The following is a 16,476-nucleotide window of genomic DNA, read 5'->3' as shown; positions in this document are numbered from 1 at the left end:
AACGCTGTTCTAAGAATCATGGAGCTGTTAGTGGATCTAGAGTTGTATTAGACCTCGGTACTAATTCACTTATCTTCAATCTAAAAATGCATTCTAAATGAAAGCTCTATGCTTATGTGCCTTGTTCATATTCAAAATAATCATCAGTGAATGTACTGTCATCGTCATGACTATTGCTGCCATCATTCCATCCCTTAACATCACCCGAAACAAGTTTATTTTATCTCTTACCACTTGTCTTACTTCAGTATCCTACATGGTACCAATTCCCGCTCCTGGGGGTTTCGGGACACTCTCTCCGGAAATGCCCGAATTCTCCACAGGCAAAAACATCTCCATGGCCCTGAGCTCTGTTGGTCACGACAAAACGTATTCCCACTATCAAAGCCAGAACGAGTATAACTATCATGGCTGAATTCGTCTAAAATTTCGGTCTTCCATATCTGAACTTTTGTCTTCTAGCTTTCAACCTTTTAATCGTTTTGCAGTTAGCGATTTCCCGACCATCATCAGAGTCACTCGCCAATGGGTTAGTAACATATTCGTTCACCCCCCCCCCCCCCCCCCCCTCACCAATCCTGTGAAGTGGCTATTCTAATCAATTTATTGCGCTCGTTAACTTGGTGGTTTAATCCTCAAGCAGTTCAACTGAATACTCTTTTATCTAAGTTTAAAGCCCTACGTACCTGCTGAACTTTCTCCAATACCTCTGAATTAAACTTATACTGTTCGTTATTTCCCACACGTTTCCTAACTTCATTTACCTTTTGGCTATTATGAAATATCATTATGAACAATTTATCTAATGTCTGTGATATATACTCCTTTTTATAAGGTACCTCAATAGTGAGATATTCAATCTGAATATATATGTCCACCGGGAAAATGTCTTTTACTTAAAAATTATGTTACAGGTAACTGTTGAGTAGAAACTATATTCGCCTATCTGTCACAAGTATTTCCCTGTGAACGGTATCATCATTTATTTCCTCATTGGGCGGGGCGATTATAAAAGTTTAAAACAAGTCTTTCTCTAACGATACTTTTATCTCGGATATTCTTCCTGATTAGGAAATTCCGTATTCTTACGTAAATTGTTGGCCACATTGTTTCAGATCATGTTACCAAATAGTTAGGCCTTATTTAACTTCATGAGGAAGCAAGTCTTTTGTTAGTGTCAACAGTGAACGCAGTTATCAAGACGTACCAGTCGGCCTGTCAGGTAAGTAATCTGCTTCAAGATTCATGTTCAATTTAGTAATTATATCTATCAATTAATGACATATTATTTCAGTCACTATGCTGTACATACAGAGCTGGTTGGTAATATTAACCAATCAAAAGTCTTCTTTTTTATATAACAATTGTTGTACGTATTTACAAGTGATATGGCTATTGTCTTGCTTGAATACATTAACTCAAATACAAATTAAATGCCTTGATTACATAATCATACGTTATCCTCTAAAATTTATTAACTAGGATTATGGAATCCATCTGATATATATATACATCAAGTATATTACAGATCAATTTGCACGTGACGATCTCTTAATCAATCAGAACAAGGGACATTATTGTCAACTGCAATATATAAGTATATACACCCTAATTGACCTGTATGGAAAGTAAAGATATATTTTGGTTCTACTAATTAACGAAACTGACAATTAACATATGCTTTAATCTTTATTTAATATATTTTTACTGCCTTGCTATAAGTAGGTTAACAGAAACATGGATATTTGAAATAAAATACTTTTTTTTTTTTTTTTTAAATTTACTTCATGTCCTGTAATCATATACCCTCAATTTTACAGGATTTTTATGATATATTCTATCAAGATATTTGTGATGCGATTGTGTTTATTCATTACCTCCTTTTAATTATGATTTTATTTTAATTACAAGATGAATTGTAAGCCTATATCATTTTACGTCGATATGTATTGGTTTCCTCATTTTTAACCATTCTTGTTTATTCATTTATTATTCTATTTTTATATTTCTTGGAACTAATATCGATTCAAAGAGAAACTTATATTTATTTTACTAAGAAAAAATGAAAGCGGTACCTTCTATAGCTGGGTTCCTTTTGAATTTTTCTATGAATGCGACACTTTTAACAATGTTCAAAATCAATTCCACGAGAAAAGGTAACTAATACACTCTTGTCAGTTGTTCATACAACACTTTTAAAACAAGCAGTAACCATAAGGAAGAGTTTCGCCAAGTGGTGATACTCTACTCTACCATTCAAAGCAAGCGTTCAAATAACCCGGGTATTACCTCTGTTCCTTGCCTCATCTTTGTTATCAACGAAAATGTATCTCCAATTTCAATCCAAGTTATCACGATTGTAACAGGCGTAGTGCAAGAGACATCTAGAGAATCTCAAATATATTGTTTCCACATACGTGGACTTAACAAGTGAACTTCAGTTATTTTGTTTCTCTATTCAGTGGACTTGTAAACTGAAATGGGAGTGTTCATCCTGATAATCGTATGTCTGGCGTGCCAATTTGTCGGGGCATCTGCTCAGTTTGTCGAGCGAATGGAGGAGGTGGACGTGTTGGAGAGTTACGTTATAACTAAACAGAGCTACAGTCAAAACTCCTTTGGACATGCAGAAATTTGTGGTAATACTGACAATAAATCGCTATAAAAAACAACAACAACCAAACAAACAAAATAACAATTCTGAATTATCAAAGGTTTTATCGATTCATGCTTTAGAATAATTAATAGTATCAATGTCTCTTTAGACACTCCAAGATCATGCAATGCAACTTTGATATCTAAACAGTTACAGTTAAAAAATAAACACACATACTAAAAAAAAACACCGGAATAGTTGCTTGTTTGCTAAGAATTAACGCCTACAAATGAACACAAAATACAGAAATATAGTAGGCTCTTTATCTTATACTTGATTGACAGGTCCCCCTAACGTCACAGCCTCCCTCAGCTGGTATCCGAAAAGCCCCGGTAGACAACAGGATATCGCCTTCGCCGTCAACATCACTGCACGTACGTATTAAACAAATTCGAACACGAATCTTAATAATTGAAAATTACTTTCCCCACAGAATATTCCTGGTGAACCATACGAGTGGGGTATTTCAGTCCATTTTTAGGAATTCCACCTAGTTTCAGTATGAAAACAGTAGTTTTTCACGTAGGTTAAGAAGAAAAACAAAAGTATTTCACGTAGCTTCAGTATGAAAACAGTAGTATTTCACGTAGCTTCAGTATGAAAACAGTAGTATTTCACGTAGCTTGAGTATGTCAAAAGTAGTATTTCAGTATAACGTCAGTACGATAGCAGTTGTATTTCACATAGCTTCAGTATGATAACGATAGTATTTCACATAGCTTCTATATGATAATAACAGCATTTCAGGTAGCTTCAGTATGAAAACAGTAGCATGTCACGTAGCTGCAGTATGAAAACAGTATTATTTGATGTAGCTTTAGAATAAAAACAGTGGCATTTCACGTAGTTTCGGTATGAAAATTGTAGTTGTTCACGTAGCTACAGTATGATAACAGTAGTATTTTACGAAGCTTCAGTGTAAAAACGGTAGTATTTCACGTAGATTCAGTATGAAAACAGTAGTATTTCACTAATCTTCAGTATGGAAACAGTAGTATTTCATGTAGCTTCAGAAAAAAACCCAGTAGTATTTCATGTAGCTTCAGAAAAAACCAGTAGTATTTCATGTAGCTTCTGTATGAAAACAGTAGTATTTCACGTAGCTTCAGAATAAACAGTAGTATTTCACGTAGCTTCAGTATGCAAACAGTGGTATTTCATGTAGCTTCAGTATGTAAACAGTAGTATTTCACTTAACTTCAGTATGGAAATAGTAGTATTTCACGTAGCTTCAGTATAAAAATAACAAAATTTCACTACAGAATAAGGTAAACATGTTAAGTAAAATTATGTTGTACGTTTATAGGTGAAACAACTTTTTGTATTTACGAGACAGCCTACTTCACGAAAAGAGTAGGTGGTTCTGAGTGTCCTCCATGAATAATCAATCATGTTTCATTTTGATACTATGCCTTTTCGGGATAACATCTTTTTTAAGCATACGATAAGAGTTTGAGCATATTCTTCGGACTTCTCTTCTATTATTTTCTACTTTGGGAAGAGGATTGAGTTCCAACATATGTTTGTGCAATTATAATAACGTGTTCCGTAAGAGTAAGATGATTTTATATAGTTTTTATTTGTAGAAAATGACAAACGACACTTGAACATTACTAATAACGCGTATTATCTGCATCCACTTCGACAGGGTAATGGCCAGTTTTATATTGTAACACGTGACTAGTAGGATTAAGCGGTGAATGTTTATTCCCCACAGTACTTTTTTTTTGGGGGGGGGGGGGGGGGGGGGGTTACCCAAGTCCGTTCTTCCCGTATCATTCTGAATCATTGACGTATCTTTGTAACCTTTCAACAGATTTTGCACCAGACCATGACATCATTGCATCAAGTTCTACACTCGATCATGGTTATTGGTCAAGGTTGAATGGACAGATATCACCCTTGCATTGTTCTGTACGGGACTCATTGTTGCGAATAAGTGTTTTTATTGACGTATCAGACATTTTCTTGCTTCATGCGTTTCAGTGTTTTAATATAAAGTGATCGATTATCAGTTATCAGCGTTATTATAGTTAGAGACATGTGAAACAGATGTTCATATTTGCAGCTGTCGATGTTTCTGCTGGAGTTTTACTTGGTGACGTTTACATGGCAGATGTCAAGCATCGTATCTTTGAATTTAACTACCCTTTTACTTGTGAGAAGTTAGTGAAGAAGGTGAATATTACGTGTCCTATTAAAAAGTCAGGTAGGTAACCCAAACACTAGTTCATGACTTAACAAGCTAGACTGAAGCAAGCTATTATAGTCAAATACACCGAAGACTAAAGACTAGATTTGACTTTAAGATATCACATTTTATTGATTTCAATCAATATATGAAAAACGATCTAAACAATTAACAGCCATAGACTAAAATTAATATCAATATTAATGTTCTCTTAAATCAATATTTTCTTCACTTTAATGACATTTCCGATTGAATGACACAACGTATAATGAATGCTGGACAACTGAGGAAATATTGGCTGAAGAACGAAACGTAATGCATGATTGTGTATAAAAATGATATCAGTGTAGCAATAAATTAGTATGAAATACATTTGTATCATTATTCTTTCAGTCAAATATTATGTCCCATACACTGGCGGTGCTGGACAACTTCCGATGGTAAGTTATTTAGGCAAAATCCATTACCAGCTCAAACATATATATTTTTAAAAGTTATTTCCATTGTCTTTGTTGAATTTTAAGATTAGGAGCGAGATAAATATCTGAATAAATATCATAAGCTTTCAAACAAACAAATATGGACATCTCATGCTCATGTTTTATTTATTGTTTATTTAGAAAACAAAATTGAATTCAATTTCATACAACATTCATAAAACAAATTATCATGGAATCGAGTATTACAACAATGACAGTAAAATAATAACTAAAGTGAAATCGTAATCAAAGAAAGCCAAGCCAATAGTCAATGGTATTGTAATATAAAACATACATACATAAATACTGTTTTGTGTATTCTGGAAAACTCCAAAATATACAAGATACATTTCAATTTAAGGTATTAACAAGTATATAATTCAATCGTGATTGTAACAAGGATTTCCATTGGCTGATGTTATCAGACCATAAAGTAAAAAATGACGTCACCGTTAGTTATGTCACTCTTAATCGCGTAATCATTCCTAAGAGAAAAGAATACACAAATAAAAGTAGATTTTCACATGTATTGTCTATGGTAAATTAAATCATAAGGATTGACTTGCATATACTTTTTATGTTATGGAGCTATACTGCAAAAACTCGGAGCGTGTTCTCATCTTCGAGGTTTATTTAGAGTCCACTCCATTTTTTGTGTAATATCTCCAAAATATAAAACTTTCAGTTAATCCTTAAATATTCTATAAACATTAGCATTGTTCTAATTGCCAGGGTTCTTTCAAGGTTCACGGAAAAATCAAAAATCAAGACGAAGAAGAATTTCTGTGTTTCAAGTTGAACATAACCGTTACCGATTGACGTGGAACAGAGCTGACGTGGAACGTATCTGTTGAGATGATCTCTCATATCCTTCATATTTAACTTGACTTAATAGAAATGATAAAATATTAATCAAACTTAAACGAGAAAGAAAATATAATGGAAATAAAAGAAACCCTGTATATTCATATTACTTGTCAATGAAGAAATTAAAAAATGTAGAAAGGAAAACATACATTATTCTTAATTTGCATTAATATGAATTCAGGAATATAGAGACATGATGAGACATTATTGATATTCCAGACCTGGCTGGACAAATTGTTTTCGGAAATAACTTCTATTACTTTTCTTCACAAGTAGCCTCCCCTTACAAGTAGTCATGATGTTTGATGTCAGGGGGCGTAATGGAGGTCCGTGGATATGAGCACAGTTCTCTGTTGATACAAATATAGTTAAGTCAAACGAGAAAAGCATCAGACTTATAAAACGGAATTATTCCATTGAATCTTATGTATGGAAATGGCGGCGCATCTTTGTCTGTGCTTGCTGGTATATTTAGCAAAGATTAAATTTTGTGAAATTTGAGATCTTGCAACTCAGGATAACACACTCAGTGTTTGTAAAGTCAATTAAACAAATTACTAGTAAATATGTTTTGAAGCTATGCTTCTTTATTTGATATACCAAACTGAATTCTTTGATTTATCGAACAAAGGTCTTACAACATACCTGCATCAGTGACAGACTGGGGTTGACGAAGTGGACATTTTCAATTGTTGGCAAGGCAAGTCCCTTCGCCCCAATAGCTGTGATTTACAGAACAGAATTTAAAAAAAATATATACATGTGACGTTCCTTGACGTTTGTCGATAACTTGCTTCTATATTTTTTAACGTCAACAAAGACTTGGCAGAAGCCATCCAGCCAAGACCAATGTATATGTACTCTATATACATAATATATATAAACATAATATAATCTATTGGCTATGGATTTGAAATGTCTTTCGATCCCAATGTAGACATCAGATTAATAGAAAAACAAGTATGATTATATATATTTGCTTTTAACGTGCACATACTTATTGATAACGTGAATCAAAGGTACTTATTGATAACGTGAATCAAAGGTACTTATTGATAACGTGAATCAAACGTAATTATTGATAACGTGAATCAAACGTACTTATTGATAACGTGAATCAAACGTACTTATTGATAACGTGAATCAAACGTAATTATTGATAACGTGAATCAAACGTACTTATTGATAACGTGAATCAAACGTACTCATTTATAACGTGAATCAAACGTACTTATTGATAACGTGAATCAAACGTACTCATTTATAACGTGAATCAAACGTACTTATTGATAACGTGAATCAAACGAGTGTCACATATATACTACATTCGTACCACACTAACATAACAGTGTAAAGAGAGTTTATTATAACCGAAAAAATGCATTACACGTTTTAGAAATTGTAAAAGTAAATTAGAAAAATAGCAACTCAATAAAATCTAATAGTTTTAAGAAACATATTCAATTATGTACTTACAATTGATCTTTGGTATGACAACCGTGTTCAGGGCAATGTCGATGATAAATTGTAAGGCTTTGTCCTGGGGAAAATAATCACAGCACAAAAATAGCTTCTATCAATGATCAAATACATAATTGATCTCAGATCATTATATCATAAGTTATGGATGTTTCTATTTACATAAAAATGGGTCCGGTTGTTCAAAACTTTCGTTCCATTCTGAGAAACCACAATAAATGATTATCAATAAATAAATATAAAACAAAATGCAAGTATTCGGTCTAATTTAACTTAATTTCTGATGGATGTAAAATGACTTTACTGTTACCTATTCAAATAGTTATGAAATGATACTAACTTTAAACCTAAGGTACTTGAGTAAAATAAAATATAAGGACATTGAAGAATAATCGTAATGTATACCGCCATAGTTTTCACTACGTCATTTTTATTTTCTGTACTGGGGGCAAATTTATATTAAATGTCAGCTAATATTAGTACATGGCATCCACACTAATAACAATGCGAAACGAACATCTGTCGAAGTCTATTTTTCAAGATTCACACTATTCCGTCAGTGCTTACAATTCAATTATTAATATTTATATTTCCACTCAATTCAGACTCAATGAACCTACCACAGTTAACTCGAGTCATTTTTCAATGAACTATATCAAGTCCGGCGTAGGAATACATTTGTCGAGCTTGGACTATATTTTTTTAATTCCTTTTCAAAAGTGATCATATTTATATGAAATAAATTCCTTTAAAACTAATATTTGTTTTGATTCGCTATTAAGTTTGTTCGCGAAAGAAATCCTGAAAGTATTAACCATATGTAGACGAAGAGTGATGACGTACATTTCGGTAAGTTCTGTGGTATACTAGCACAAGTCCCTATTTGTCAAAGACAAAATATTGTACAAAATATCAAAAAAATATAAATATAAGGATTGAATAAAGTTATGTTGAGGTGTATGGGGGTATAAACCTCAATAGGTCTTGAGACAATTCATAAAATTCGCAGTTCATAAAATTTGTCTCAAGACCTATTGAGGTTTATACCCCCATACACCTCAACATAACATTATTCAATCCTTAATTAGACGTATGTAACTCAGCTGATTAGTAAACTCCTTATGTTGGTCAAATATCATCACCATGTTTGTGTTCTAAAAACACAAGTCTAACATAAAACAAAGGATGAGTTATTACTTTTATCTTACATTGATGTCTTTAATTGTTGTTTTCACCACTTTCACACCGAATCTGAAATGTAACAAATGCCTTATTAAGTAATTTATTATAATTATTGGAATAATCTATTGATTTCCTACATGTTGTGATAATTCCGTTTTCCCATATTTATTTAATTATATATCTGCTTGATTGGCAAATAGCATCTAGGGCGGACCAATCAAGTCTTCATGGCGATTTCAGAGAACAGAAATAACTCGCATGACCATGCAAGAATAATGCAGGTAAAACTTTAATTTCAAATTAGCTATAATTTAGACATACACAACATGAGGAGGTTTTCATCAATATAATAAGTTCAATTGGATCGGTTTTAACCGTTTTAGTACTTGGTTAAAGTAAGTGAAATATTCAACTGGATTATAGAGATATCAAACTGAAATGACACCATATTCTGGTTGTACAATACTTTATGCTTACGGCTCCCTAATATTAAGATTTTGTATATCAAAACAAATTTCCGCATTCAATGTTTTCAACGGGTTGAAGTTCAAAATACTCACTTCACGTCCCGTAACTTCCCGTAAATTGTTTCGTTCTTCACTTGAACATCTGCAGCGGTACTCATGGTCTAGAGATAAAAACACATTTTGAAGACATCACTTCCGCTTAATCAAGTGCCTCTTAGAGGAAACATATCATGTCAATCAACTTACTATCGGCCCTTTTCCCTATGCTAGGACACTAGACTAGGATGATTATTATACATGTATGTGCAATATAAAGTTCGACAAAAAAAAAAAAAAAAAAAGAAAAAAAAGCGAAAACTTTGGACCAAAGTAAATTATATCATACTATCATAGTCAACAAGATTGGAATAACAATAGAAAAAGTTAACTATGAATACCTTTAAGATATTCTGATGTATATTAAAAGATGTGACACATGTGACTTTTGCAACAATTGATTTTTAGCCGCGAGAGCTCAATCGGTTGGAGAGCCGTCCACGTAATCTCATGTGAAAGTTCGAGGTGCGTGGTTCCAAACTCCCTACCCGCGGGGGTTTGTGTTTCTCAGAAAGCTGTAAACTTGACTGGTCTGTGTTAAAGAGCATGACATTTCACCCTTATTACACTTGATGGCATGCGACGGGCCTCCCAAATGTTGTTCAATGAGGTAATCACAAACTACTACAATTGAACCTATCTCAAAAGACCTTGGCTGTTCATCCAACAAACAAACACAGAAGTAAAAGGCATAGACAACGCGTTCAAACATTCCAGTTTGGTTTAATTGGCTTAAGATATGAGTACTTACTACATTGAGCGTGAAGAGGTAGGCTGGTGTATTTCTGATAGAGTATCTAAATAATCTATTTCCACGGTTGTTTCCCGTCACAGGACGCGCATAAAAGTCAATGATACCGCTGGCGCTACCAAGAACATCCGTTGGAGTAGCAGCAACACTTGGAACAGACGCACTGCGCATGTGAAGATCAACCTGGCAGTTCGGATAACTCTTCTGCAACTGTACAATAAATGAAATTCTGTGTCGTGATGCATATAATATAATTCAATGTAAACCAGTAATGTTAAATGAATAAGGATGACAGTAGAGATGACTTCAATCCCTTCCTGGTAAAAGGTTATAGTTTTCTTCTTTATCCGTCCGTCAGCCAATATGTCTGTCTGTGTAATAGATAATCTTTAGCTTTCAAAGATAAAGTCATCCAATCCCCTTTCAACTGAGATTCGGCAATATGAACTTGCCAGGGCCGGCATATAAATTATATATATATAGAATATATGTCACCATGCAATTTCAACTTTGTTAAACACATATTTTCATTATATCTTTAACACGTTCATGATATTGGAATAACAATTGAACACGAACCTGTGGTATTAGGTTGCCAATACACAAGAGTGTGTGACACGTCGTATTTAAAGCCGAACGGTTGGCAAGAGGAAGCTGCAAATATAATTAGATGATGAAACACAATAGAAACATATCAACACTACTTATGTTTTATAATCGCATAAGTAATACACAGCTAATTCGTTTTGGTTATATCCACGTTGAAGAATAAATACTATAAAAGCTGTATGACTGTAAAAGTGTTTTGAAGACTGCCTATTGGAATGTTACTCCCTGTATTACCATCTGTTTTCACTATACTCTTCAATATTCTTTTTGAAGCAAATCCCTAAGGGATAGAAAATAGTGAAAAAAAAAGAAAAACAAATCAAGAGAAAATATATATTTCTAAATCGTCATTCTTTCATTATACACAAACAAATAATGTATCCTATTAGATGGAGTTATGTTCTGTGATACACGGAACAAAATATATATCCCTTTAACACATATCTCTTTGACTATATTGATCTTTTATAATGACAATACTAAGAGAAGGTTGGGATCGTTCATCTTTTTTTAGCATTTTCATTATAAACGGTTTTTCTGGGTAAAAAACTCACGTCCTGTGCTGTGAGGTTATATGCAAAGAATTTGTGCAGCTGGCCTTGATAGAGCATACTGTTTAACATGAAGTCTGACACCCAAACATACATCATCCGGCTGGTGTCGTTCCGTGGAGGGAGGGGCGGGGCCGTGAATGGGGGCGGGGCAGGCGAAGATTTCCAGTCGATCTCGCCCTAAATAAACAATTTGTATTTAATGTAATAAACTGTTTTCATCATAAAAGTTAAGATTCAAGATTCAAGATGTTTTATTCACTCAGGACACACAAAGTTTGTAAAAAGAGGTCAATATGACAAAACAATGTACTTAGTTTACAGGGTAATAACGTGAAAATACGAGAATGTATAAACATTGTACTAAAGTATTTATAAGCAATAAAAAGAAATACAAAGTTTTTCTACATTTTTGAGGAAATTACTCACTCTAGATAATAATGATTCGCTAAAAAGTTCAAACATGCCTCCCATTTTAGTTAAACTTAGAATTTTATAGTAATAATTGGGAATGTATTTGTGCCTTAACTCTGTCAGTAAAGCATTATTACATTGAAATAAATAGTGGTAGTCATCACCAAAACCGTTATGACATAATAAGTAATCACGATTATTACGTGCTATACCAATCCAAAAATTACAACAGTTTGCAATCATTTCAAGTTTCGATTTTTACATATTCTGTATACCACTTCATATTTATCTACACAATGAAATCGTAGCCTTGGGATAACATTTTCATTACCTTATGGTATGATTCCATGAAATTCTTCTGAAACATTGGCTGTTCATCCATACTGTAGTCCAGCAGAAATGTATTCACAATATCAACAGTAACTGTTAAAAAAAAGAAATCCGGAGATACTATTTATCATACTTCACTAGGTAAATATTATATCATTAGTATAAAATGTTATTATGTCACATCTTAATAACTTCATTTAAAAGATGTACAAATAAATAGTATATAACTATTTTCTCTCATAACAACTTCTCCTCCAGAAGAATCATATTAACAGACAATAATCTAACATGCATAATTCCATCCACAGGCAATCATGACGTCACAAAATGAAACTATTGAAGTAACATCACTATCTCATAAAGTTCGTATTTTATTTGATAGTTTTAACATAAAAAAAAAAAAAATCATTAATATGATGCCTAGATTTAGTAACTTGTTTTAATAGATAATAATTAAATTGCATTGAAATCCGAGTCACGTAACTGAATGGTTGATTATGTTATTTAAAACCTAAATTTTGAAACTGAACGCCAGCATCAAGGACCTTAGCATAACATTTATCTTCAAGCTGACTAAACAAAATAATATGACACATGAGGAATACTGGTTACAGCTTGTTATCTCTGACTCATTATATAGTGCAGGTTGCATATTTCATATCATAAATGGTGGTCCATGTAGAAAGACTTTTTTCTCAGAATCACCAGAGAAATAAAGAGAGACAGCCTCGTTAAAATGTCAATGAACTTACCTGGTAATTTTGACAAAGCATTTTCTCCGTTTGTGTTGATCAGATCGGTCACAGCCCCACATACCTATACATAATGATACATACTGGAAGTTAATATAAAGAGAGTTAGCTAATGCCAATATTAATTTGCTTTGAGAAAATAAAATAAAATCATGACAAACGGAGCATTTATAAAGAAGACTGTTATGCAATTTTCAACCCGAGGAAATACTCGTCTATACCAAACAGTCACAGAGGATGGAAGACTACACAGTCCAAAGACAAATTCAGTGGGATAATATCGTATGATACAGTCTTATGGGCTTACTAAAGTGTCCCGATGTAAACATGACTACGGGAAATTCACTATAGAATTATACAATTTAACACTGATAGGTAAATATTGTTTTGTATGTTAGTAATTAGAATTTCCCTCTCATTTCCGTGCAGGTCACCTAAAACTTTTCACGTTCGATCGGGGAATCGAACCCCGGCCTGGGTGAATGGCAAGTGTGTTACAACTGTGCCACCCGACCGCCTAATGATTCACCTGGCCAACAAGAGCCGACTTGATATCGTTCGCCACTATACTACTGAAGAGGTTGTAGAGCCATGAAGCACCACCGTGAAACGTCAAGCTCACGCTGCCGATGCTGACGCCACACCCAGAGGCTTTGATGTGAGGACGACCGTTGGTGTCTTTACCTTTTAAACATTAAAAGTTAATAGAAATTATAAACATTTCAATAGAGTATGAAAAGCAACATTGATAACCATGTGTATCGGAAATGTCTACCAGATAGCTGAAAAATGAATTAGCTTTTATATTTAAATAAGATGCATAATGAAGTAGAATAACAATGTTTTCCTGTTTCATTCATTTAAATGTGCTCTGCTTTATCTTTCAGCATATTACTCTTATTTAGATTTTACGTTTTCTGTAAGATTGTGACTGGTGTACACGTTTGAAAGTAGGCAAAATTGAAAAATGTAACAATGAAAATAGGAATTGTGAACTAACTTACTTAGAGCGACATTCTCATGAAAGGACACACCAGTCGCAGAAACATCGAAGTTTCCACTGTCAGATATAAATCTACAACAAGAATGTAAAAATTATCAAAATCAAGATAATATGCACTAGAGTTGATTGGCATGACTAAATTCATTGACGTGTTAACAACAAATTCAACTTGCAAATGGCAATTGAAATTGTACCTCAGGTATCATTTACAAGTAGCCTTGCCGAAAAGGATGGACGCTTTAGTTAAGACGGGGAAAAACCCAGCACCAATCTTGATTTAATCAAAGTAAACAAACAAACGACTTACAGTGTGTTGTATCTCCAATTGCCATGCATCTGTATAACAGCGTTGTTCCCAGTCCAGTACACTCCATTAGGGTTCAATGTAACTTGACTGGCTGGCTTGTTAAATTCAGTTATATGAATCCTGCAAGCAATATAACAGGCCTAAAAACTATATTGTACAAAAAGTTTAAATTACGGATTGATGTCTTAATTGAATTTAACATATCCTAGTGTATTGAAAAACAAGAAGATAGGAACCCAAAACAGTGGTTCCGCATGAAGGGTTGTTATTAGTTTTGTTTCTTTGCTTGCATTTAGGAAATGTTGACTTTGATATTATATATTCGTATTCCTCGGCAACAAAGAATAGGGTTATTCGATTAATCTTGCAGCATGTTCAACAAAATATTTCATTAAAAAATCGAAATTGCTTGATTTTACTTTTTATTTAAACCAATTGTACCACTGCAACTAAGTATAACGTACCCTGTGAGGTGATATGTGACTATACTTGCAGTTCCGGATTGGTCCGGGACAGATACACCGATGATAGCTTTAGATAACACATCCAGGGCGACACTGTTTGCTGTAATAGTAAATAGACATACCTTGACCTGTTCAGCTAATTAATGTTTACTTTCTGACTCTAACGGACAATGGAAGCATGCTATCACTGACGATAACACTTATTGACTCTAAAGTTTAACTGTTATATATGTATCAGATATCAGATGTTATGAAAGTAGATTTATCTATAGTTAGTAAAACTAACTCACATTGTCAATTCAAAGGACATCGAGTGGCAAATAATAATAAATTAATATATTAAAAGTTCTGCAATTCTTGATAACCATTTGCTTCTGTTTTATTTTCATATCCCCATTGGAGTTAATCAAGGGTCTCCCTATTTTGGTCCTTTCATTTTTGTGCACATTTTGATTAAAAGCACATATAAAGTTAAATTACCATACTCTAAAAATAATACCATGACCAAATCAGAACATGACCTGCATATTATCATTCTTCAACGACATATGTAGATACAGTTCTATATCTGTGTCTGTGAAAGAGAGAAATAGTGCATGAGTGGAAACGAAGTTATCATAGAATGACAGCCATGCCTATAGATCCGAAACTAAAATGGCGCGGGGACATAAATAATAAATAAATACGAATCAATGGTAAAGTGACATCAGTCTCTATCTTATCTACACCAACGCATGTAGTTGTCTAGATATTCTTAAATAAATTAATATCTGTATTGATTTTTCTTTAATTGTTCTCGGTAAAGGCTGTGTATATTGCCTTGAAAAGGAGGGCTACGGTTATCACCTTTATTGATCCCTTTATTGAGATCCTGATAGAATTTGTAGATGGTAAGTCAACTAATCGGTAAATTGAAACATTGAACAAAATACTTTGGTGGTTTTTCGTTACAATACAGGTTTCATGTTGACATATTTGCTTACTCCTTTTGTTTTTCTGTCGCATGACATATTTGTTTCACTTTAAATATAAGAGGCATAATACAATTGTAAAATCTAATGGATGTAGATACAGATACTTCATTGTGGCATGTTAGTTATTTATGAACTGTTTTTCACATAAACAACCATTACGACATAAACAGTTGTTTACCCCACCCCTGCACATATGCATTACTGAGCCAGATGTTATAACTTGTACGGGTTGTACTAGATTATCAATATCAACAATCAATAAATCAACTTGCCTTTATTGTTCTAGTTGCTGTACCTATGACTGACTATTGACATATCCCATGCCACATTAGCAAATGTAACTGTGAAGATGTTCACGTGACGCATGCTTCAATATCAGCGGTGAGAAGTAAAACGTTCGATATCCAAACATAGAGATCATAGGGAGACCCCATGTTGTTGTCTGAATCAAAGGTATAGGACTATGTATCATTTATAGCTTTAACAACATTGTTAACAGCTAACAATAATGGTATGAGTATATATAAGTACCATATACATGTCTTGTATATATATCAGCTTTTTCTGTGCCACACACGAACTTATAAGCATATTATACATATATACCTTAGTTAGTAAACGTGCATATAAGTACAGTTTATCCCGGTGTTTATACTTACCATAGGTCAAGCCCTCGGAGGTGATTCTAGTCTTGAAGCCCGGACTAACCAAAGCTGTGCTTAGGCGATAATTGACCAGCAAAAGAAATACTGAAATTGCTGATATACTGGCCATTTTTGTGGTCAAGTTCAGATAACTTCCTGACTAGGGATAAACATTACAGATACTGATATTGCTACGTATGTGTGTGTGAATATATACATACGACTGTATCGCCGACTATAAATAGAACAGTACTCTTGTG

The 16,476-nt window shown here is 33.5% G+C and overlaps 2 protein-coding genes across 3 annotated transcripts; one reads left to right on the top strand and one right to left on the bottom strand.

The window, feature by feature from the left end:
• The first annotated feature begins 896 nt into the window (after window positions 1-896).
• LOC117337783 lies at window positions 897-6,760 on the top strand. 2 transcript variants are annotated; one of them, XM_033898898.1, is made up of 6 exons: window positions 897-1,222; window positions 2,463-2,639; window positions 2,941-3,030; window positions 4,725-4,834; window positions 5,241-5,287; window positions 6,059-6,760. In XM_033898898.1, the coding sequence occupies exons 2-6, from the start codon at window positions 2,480-2,482 to the stop codon at window positions 6,123-6,125; spliced, it is 474 nt and encodes a 157-aa protein (XP_033754789.1). In that variant the 5' UTR covers window positions 897-1,222; window positions 2,463-2,479; the 3' UTR covers window positions 6,126-6,760. The 2 variants fall into 2 exon arrangements, with proteins under 2 accessions (XP_033754789.1, XP_033754788.1); XM_033898897.1 differs by having other exon boundaries at window positions 933-1,222; window positions 4,725-4,865.
• LOC117337782 (bactericidal permeability-increasing protein-like) lies at window positions 5,441-16,476 on the bottom strand. Its single transcript, XM_033898896.1, has 15 exons — window positions 16,232-16,476; window positions 14,599-14,698; window positions 14,135-14,254; window positions 13,829-13,899; window positions 13,354-13,508; window positions 12,825-12,888; window positions 12,074-12,165; window positions 11,332-11,508; window positions 10,748-10,822; window positions 10,169-10,378; window positions 9,415-9,482; window positions 8,881-8,923; window positions 7,670-7,733; window positions 6,839-6,915; window positions 5,441-6,543 (listed from the first exon to the last, which is right to left on the bottom strand). The coding sequence occupies exons 1-15, from the start codon at window positions 16,344-16,346 to the stop codon at window positions 6,502-6,504; spliced, it is 1,473 nt and encodes a 490-aa protein (XP_033754787.1). The 5' UTR covers window positions 16,347-16,476; the 3' UTR covers window positions 5,441-6,501.

Source organism: Pecten maximus, chromosome 11 (assembly GCF_902652985.1).
Source record: "Pecten maximus chromosome 11, xPecMax1.1, whole genome shotgun sequence".
Lineage (NCBI taxonomy): Eukaryota > Metazoa > Mollusca > Bivalvia > Pectinida > Pectinidae > Pecten > Pecten maximus.
This window is presented reverse-complemented; position numbering and strand designations above follow the sequence as displayed.